The following is a 7,015-nucleotide window of genomic DNA, read 5'->3' as shown; positions in this document are numbered from 1 at the left end:
TGGTTTTGGGCGCACACTGTCGCAACATTGCAGTTTACAGCCAATCGAATTGCACACAAGCTTTCACACACACAGCAAATACATTTCCGGGTTTGCAAGTTCGGCTCAAGCCGTCTAAGTAGTGTGTAAAGTATCACATATTGTGTTTGACATCAATAATTAACTATATTTCAAATAGCTAATGTGCCCGTGGATGAAAAAGTAAAGCTTGTGAAACAAAATGTATGTGACCGATACATACATGCTGGGTCCAAACCTGTTTGGATTACCCCCCAACCCCTCCACCCTCGAGTTGGATTCCTGGGGCCAGCGCCCCCTCCTCCCTATCCCACTCCCACCCCCTTGCACGCCACTGGTCACATCACACTGCTGCCACTTTTTATTTGGCAGAAATTGTGGTGCATAGCCATTCTCCCTCAATGCCCAATGAAAAAAAAACCACTTGTCCACCAGGCTGTCTGGATGGCAAAACCATTATGATTTCTTTATCGCAATTGAACCACTCCATGTACATACAAATACAATTTAAATGGTAGATACAGGCAATACTTGAAGAAAGAATACGGTACCATCTCGAAGTGCACGTATGCACTGATGCGTGCAGAAGCGAGAGCGTATGAGCGTGACTTCTCAGTAGTCTCGCTCACTGTCGCACCAGAGGGCAGCGCTGGACGGATGGACACGTTGCACTCAACGAGCGCGTCCCCCTGACCTCTCCCGCCGACTGACGGACGTGCGTGTGACGCGGAGAAGTCTACTTAAACCGGAATTAACGCAGAGGGCTGCAACCCCGCGCTCGGTTACACACAGGCGTCCTTTTAGCGCGCGCTCAAGCCAAGCCTGCAGACGGCTCTCATAGGGAGAGACCGGCTCAAAGACTGCATTTCGCAGCTGTCAGGGGAAGGTTAGGGGAAGTCACATCCACAGCACTTCCACGCGTGCCGTGGGTGGAAAACGGTGTATCGGTCGGATGACTTCTTGCACTCATAGATGTTTTCCCCCTCACTTATTTTCTGAGCACAATCTGCGTCTGAGTGAGATTTTCTCCGAATGAACAGTCATGGGAGAGTGGACCATATTGGAGCGTCTCTTGGAGGCGGCAGTCCAGCAGCACTCGACTATGATCGGAAGGTAAGAGTTTCATGATGAAAGAAATCCACAATCTCCGTGTCTGAACACATGCATTGGTTGAAATGAATATATAAAATCACCAGCCGAGTGGAACTCAATTACCATTTTTTTTTTTTTTTAACACTGCATTTCACAAAAAGACAAATTGCATTGGACATGTTCGAAAAAACAAACAATACAAATAAAAATGATTGTTATGGCTTATGAATTCATTCCTCCAGTATGACTTCGGATGGATCATATGGTGGAGCGGTGGTTCAAATAAAAGTGTCAAACGAAAGTTTGCATCTTCATGTTACCTGCACTTATAATACAAGCACAAAGAAGGACAAAATGAAAAGTGATGCTATTTCAGAGGTGGACAGCACCCTTAACAGTGTCAGGATCCGATGATAAGGAGTGAGTCTCCTTTTCATCTCAGCAGAGCCCCTCCAAATAGAAATAAGTACTCTTCTATAAATAGGATTTGTTGTAAGCAATTTAATGGTTATAATAATCGACGATTATTAGTGCTGGTATTGTTGAATTTCATCCATTTGAGTTTTCCCTCAAACTTACACAAGGACTCCGAGTCTGTGTGATTTGGCGATTTATTTGCCTGGCTATAAAATCAACCTGCCATTCAAGCTGTGCAAGTCCTAACAGCATCTCAGCACTTTACAATGGATAATGCTAATAATGCCTTCATGCTTACGATGAACATAATCACTGTTTGATGAGCTGATTGAGTGTAAGCAAATTCATATGTTAGTGTAGTATAGTATAGTGCAGCATAGTAGGGTAGTGTGATGTAGTGTCGTGGGGTCATTTTCATATAATTTGATCAGTCATGGTAAAGACACTTGTAAAAAACGATTTTTATTTTGCGCACTTTATTTACGTCCCCTTTACGTCCCCCTTATACTGTATGTCCCCTGCGATTGGCTGGCGACCGGTTCGGGGTGTAGCCCGCCTCTCGCCCGAAGATAGCCGGGATAGCCTCCAGCAGCCCAGGAGGAAGCCCAGGTTGTTCGACAGTCGGCACGGCCTCATTCACTCGTATCACGTTACCCATGAAGCCATGTTGTCTCTGGTGAAAGTTTACAAAACTATCTGTTGTAAAATGCGCACTCCAGAGCGGCTGGTGGTGTTGAAGTTCTTTAAAAAGTCAATTCATCGCTTTTTTACTTCCTCATTCTTTGGGAGCTTAAAAAAACATCACTGTTCATCCAGTGAAGAGCCATTGTTAGCTTGCTAACTGCACGCTGGAGTGGCAAATGGGTAAATGTAGTCAACTACTGGCTGAAAAATGTGTGCCACTGAGGGTATGCTTAATAAACAGCTAACTTTCCCTTGTTTGTGCTAATCGGGGACGAACACTCACAAGAACTCGGAGAGTGGTGCTGACGTTTTAAACGTCGCGTGATGTTTTTGAACACGCCGCGGTGGAGCGAGCCGTTTAGCTCTTTAGCTCGGTAGCTCATTGGCTTGTGGGCTAGTGAACATAATAAAACAGTTAACTTTACCCTGTGTGTTAATTGGGGACTAACACACACAACAACTCAGAGAGAAACGCCGACTGTTTAAATGACATCACCGCGGTGGAGCGAGCTGTTTAGCTCCTCAACTTGATAGCTCGTTAGCTCGCAGGCTAGGCCGTTAGTTCACAAGCTAGCTCATTCGCTCGCAGGCTCGCGATCACAATATCCAGTTAACTTTCCCTAAAGCGTCTCTGTTGTGTGAATCTACACATGGAGCCAACACCAGCAAGAGTGTACCGGTCCGCCAGCATTCCATGAGCCCCCTGAACGCTAATGACACAGCCGTCCAACTCTGTCGGCTCGCTGGGTGATCCGCACGCTGGCTCACCGCAACAATGACTAAGGGCACTTTTGGAAATTCAATCTGACGCTCTCGCTGCTCTCCGAGAGTGCAGTGTTCAGAGAGGCAGAAGCGCGTTCCATTTTCTTATGAATTTACGAACGAGCGCGTTGGCCATTGGCAGGGGTACATCAGTGCGTCCGCCATATTGAATGTGTCAGTTCTGCCTGTAAACATCTCGTCCTGCCTGACACTGCGGCCACTCTGTCTCCTCAGTCAGAGCAGCGGGAGTGCAGTCCGGCACTCCCGGTGTGGCGCTCGGAATAACCCAACGGGACACGACAACGACGCTCCGACTTTCCGAACATTCCAGAGTGTGGAGAGCGCGCTCGAAGTGAATTTCCGGATGTACCCAATTGATCAAGTCCGGAAAGTCAATGACACGCAAGTCCTATTGTGTGTCATTGTATTTATGGAGCGATACGTCGATTCAGTAATTATCGTGACAGGCCTATTATTAAACCCATTGTATTTGTATTTGTCGACAACACCATCCGGCATCATGAAGTGCTGAGCCCTCAAGTTGGATCATTTTGAACAGCAATGAGGAATTTTAAACTGAATTCAACTTCTTAAACCCCATCATTGAGCCTGTTCGGGTATGCTGTATAAGTACAGTACATGCTCTATAATAGCACATATAATTTGACATCAATCAAATCAACATATAATGAAGGAATATTAATATGCCAATTTAATCAGGAGCATAATTCATATTTTTTTTGTAAAACCGCGAATTGTAAAATTAATGGCTTACCATAATTATTATATTATTGCATTGAGAATATCATTTTGGTTAAAGAATGTCTACATTCTGATCTCTTAATGTATTCGGAAACATGAAAAAAATGATGTGAACTTGTTAAATTGCTAATAAGCCGTGTCATAAAGCCGTGTCATAAACCTTACATTGGGTCATGGTTGAATATATTTGCTAAGCACTGCATGTATCATCATTAATGTTTTCCTAATATATATATTTTTCCACCATTGATATGAGATATTATTAGACAGATTTTTCAATCAGATTTACTGTAGATGCAATTAACCTACCATGCATGTTTTTGGAATGTCGGTGGAAACTAGAGTACCCGGAGAGAACCCACACAGAATATATGCAAACTCCTCACAGAACTGTGAGGCAGATGTGCTAACCAGTCATCCACCGCGCCGCGTGTTGCAAATCATGAAGCTTAATTTTGGACACCTCACGGTAAAGACATTTTGGCGGAAGTTTGAAAAATATCGGAAGACAGAAAAATGGGGAACTGGAGCGCTGCTGGTATCCCTGCATGCTATGGGAAAGGTCAAATGGTCATGAAAAAGAGGTTGGCAATCCATTTAACATGAGTTAGAATGTGATTGGTCACTTCTGAACACATCGCCAGGTATAAGAGGGTGAACACACTTATCTCAGTAGATTTGTTTTTCTATGGAGTGCAGGTTATAGGTCACATTAATGGTGGAAAGACATTTGAAATGATTTATCTTGGCTTCATCTTTTGATATCACGAAAACAAAATGGCATTTGACCAGGGGGTGTGGAGACTTTTATATCCACTGTAGATACAAATCCACAATTTAAAATATGAACTAGAAATGTACGGAGGGAAATGTAGACTGTGAGAAAAATATGACAATGATATACTGTATATTAAATGTCTATGTTTGTTTCCTCAGGATCCTGCTGACAGTGGTGGTGATTTTTCGTATTCTGATCGTGGCAATAGTTGGAGAGACGGTGTACAACGATGAGCAGTCCATGTTTGTGTGTAACACCTTACAGCCAGGCTGTAACCAGGCTTGTTATGACAAAGCTTTCCCCATCTCTCACATCAGGTACTGGGTGTTCCAGATCATTATGGTCTGCTGCCCCAGCCTTTGCTTTATCACCTATTCTGTCCACCAGTCTGCAAAGCAGAAGGAGCGGCGCTTCTCTACAGTTTACCTTTCCCTAGACAAGGAGCAGGACTCCATGAAGAGAGATGACAGCAAGAAGATGAAGAACACTATTGTGAATGGGGTGGTACAAAACACAGAGAACACCAGCAAGGAGGCCGAGCCTGATTGCCTTGAGGTCAAGGACATCCCCAATTCAGTCCTGCGAACTACAAAGTCCAAAATGCGAAGGCAGGAAGGTATATCGAGGTTCTACATCATCCAGGTGGTGTTCAGAAATGCATTGGAGATAGGATTTCTCGTGGGTCAATATTTCCTGTATGGATTCAATGTCCCCGCAGTGTATGAGTGCGATCGGTACCCTTGCATAAAAGATGTCGAGTGTTACGTTTCCAGGCCAACGGAGAAGACGGTGTTTTTGGTCTTCATGTTTGCAGTCAGTGGCATTTGTGTGGTGCTCAACTTGGCAGAGCTCAACCACCTAGGGTGGAGGAAGATCAAAGCTGCCGTGAGAGGAGTGCGAGCCAGAAGGAAGTCTATTTATGAAATCCGCAACAAAGACTTGACAAGGATGAGTATGCCCAACTTTGGACGCACTCAGTCCAGTGACTCTGCATATGTGTAAATATTTGTAACACAAAAAAGCTGCAGGACAGCGGTGTAGAAATTAGCGCAACTTGAATATTAAGATGCAATAAATAATAAAGAAACATACGCTACTCTTCTTAAGGTAAGAAATGGCAGTAATACTACCATGGGAGCTTGTATTTCACACAATATCTAAGCGGTGGTGGTTCTAGCCTGTTTTTAGCAGGGTGGCCAGACTGGGTTCCTGGGTTTTTACAAGGCGGCAGGATGACAATCATCAAGGGGGGGTTGCTATGTCCAGAAAGAACATTTTGACTGACAAGCCAGTCACATCCTATCCATTTTGTTCCCTAGAACCGCCACTGCATCAAGGGACCTTTGTCTCGGACTGGACTTTCCCACGAGACCGGCCGACGTAGCTCATGCACGTACACTAGTATATGGATGTAGCTTACTAACAAACTCATAAGCCAGAAGGACATTCCCAGACATTCCTCATATTGCTGTGGTCAAGCTGTCATCACAATGCAACAAACTGAGTAAAGACACACATGTATACAGACTAGATTATGGATCAAAACCTTTTCTTTCCAGCCACTTCATCGCTTTGGATGCCTGTGCTTGCACCACTGGCTTTAACTGGAGGTCTCCCTCCGTGTGTGTGTGTTTTTTTAATCACACCTAAGCGCCCTATGTATGTATGTATGTATGTATGTATGTATTTGTTTGTTTGTTTATCAGCATCAAGTGCCATACAAGTACAGTACATCATGAACACGGTGTATTCATATAACCTCTGAAATAAAACAGGCAACGTAGCTTAAGAAATGCATATCATACATGACTCACAGGGTTTATCAGCAGCGCTTTTGGTAAAACCACAAAGTATTTTTCAAAGGAGTCTGAATTCGGACTGCCTGCATGGGTTTCTCCAGGTAGTCCGGTTTTCTCCCACATTCCGAAAATATGCATGTTAGGTGAACAAAAGGTTAACTCGTGAAAAGGTGTGGCTGTTGCTATGAATGATTGTTTGCTTATATGTTTGTTGGTTTGTTTGTGAAAATGGTTGAAGATGATGTGATTATGGGTCAAGACATGTTATTATGTATTTTACACATCAATAAAAATGCCCTGCCAACAAATATAGTACGTTTGATTTTGCCAATAAGTTCCGTAACTAGAGATTGGTTTACAGTTTAGTGCATTTGTCTGATTTATCTCTACTCGTCACCTATATCTATTTATATTTACTGAATACCTGAAACAACTGTGCAAGGTTCCGAATGTGAGAAGAAAAACCTATTGGAACATGACTGAAAGGTGTGTTTTCTTAATTGATTGTAATTTAATTATAAATCATAAAAAATGTAAACATTCAAATGAATTGTTTTTATGTGATGAGAAGGGGCCACATATCACACCAGTGCTCGTGCAGAACATTTTCTTTATGTTGGTTGAGTAGAATTTAAAAGTGACTTTTTATCTTTGTACAGAATTCATGTCGTTATTTATATTCTATTCTAAATATCACCGACTC

At 43.2% G+C, this 7,015-nt stretch overlaps 1 protein-coding gene across 1 annotated transcript; it reads left to right on the top strand.

Moving 5' to 3' along the window:
• The first annotated feature begins 803 nt into the window (after positions 1 to 803).
• gjd2b (gap junction protein delta 2b) lies at positions 804 to 6,582 on the top strand. The gene is made up of 2 exons (XM_061704477.1): positions 804 to 1,131; positions 4,672 to 6,582. Exons 1-2 carry the CDS (start codon positions 1,061 to 1,063, stop codon positions 5,513 to 5,515), a joined length of 915 nt encoding a protein of 304 aa, XP_061560461.1. The 5' UTR covers positions 804 to 1,060; the 3' UTR covers positions 5,516 to 6,582.
• Positions 6,583 to 7,015: the final 433 nt, after the last annotated feature.

The sequence above is a fragment of the Phycodurus eques genome, chromosome 18 (assembly GCF_024500275.1).
Source record: "Phycodurus eques isolate BA_2022a chromosome 18, UOR_Pequ_1.1, whole genome shotgun sequence".
Lineage (NCBI taxonomy): Eukaryota > Metazoa > Chordata > Actinopteri > Syngnathiformes > Syngnathidae > Phycodurus > Phycodurus eques.
This window is presented reverse-complemented; position numbering and strand designations above follow the sequence as displayed.

What these genes read in the sequence shown, in the direction of transcription:
- gjd2b (XM_061704477.1), top strand. Translation starts at nt 1,061, where the DNA reads ATGGGAGAGTGGACCATATTGGAGCGTCTCTTGGAGGCGGCAGTCCAG. An exon ending in CACTCGACTATGATCGGAAG is followed by an intron (nt 1,132 to 4,671) that starts GTAAGAGTTTCA and finishes TTGTTTCCTCAG; the next exon opens with GATCCTGCTGACAGTGGTGG.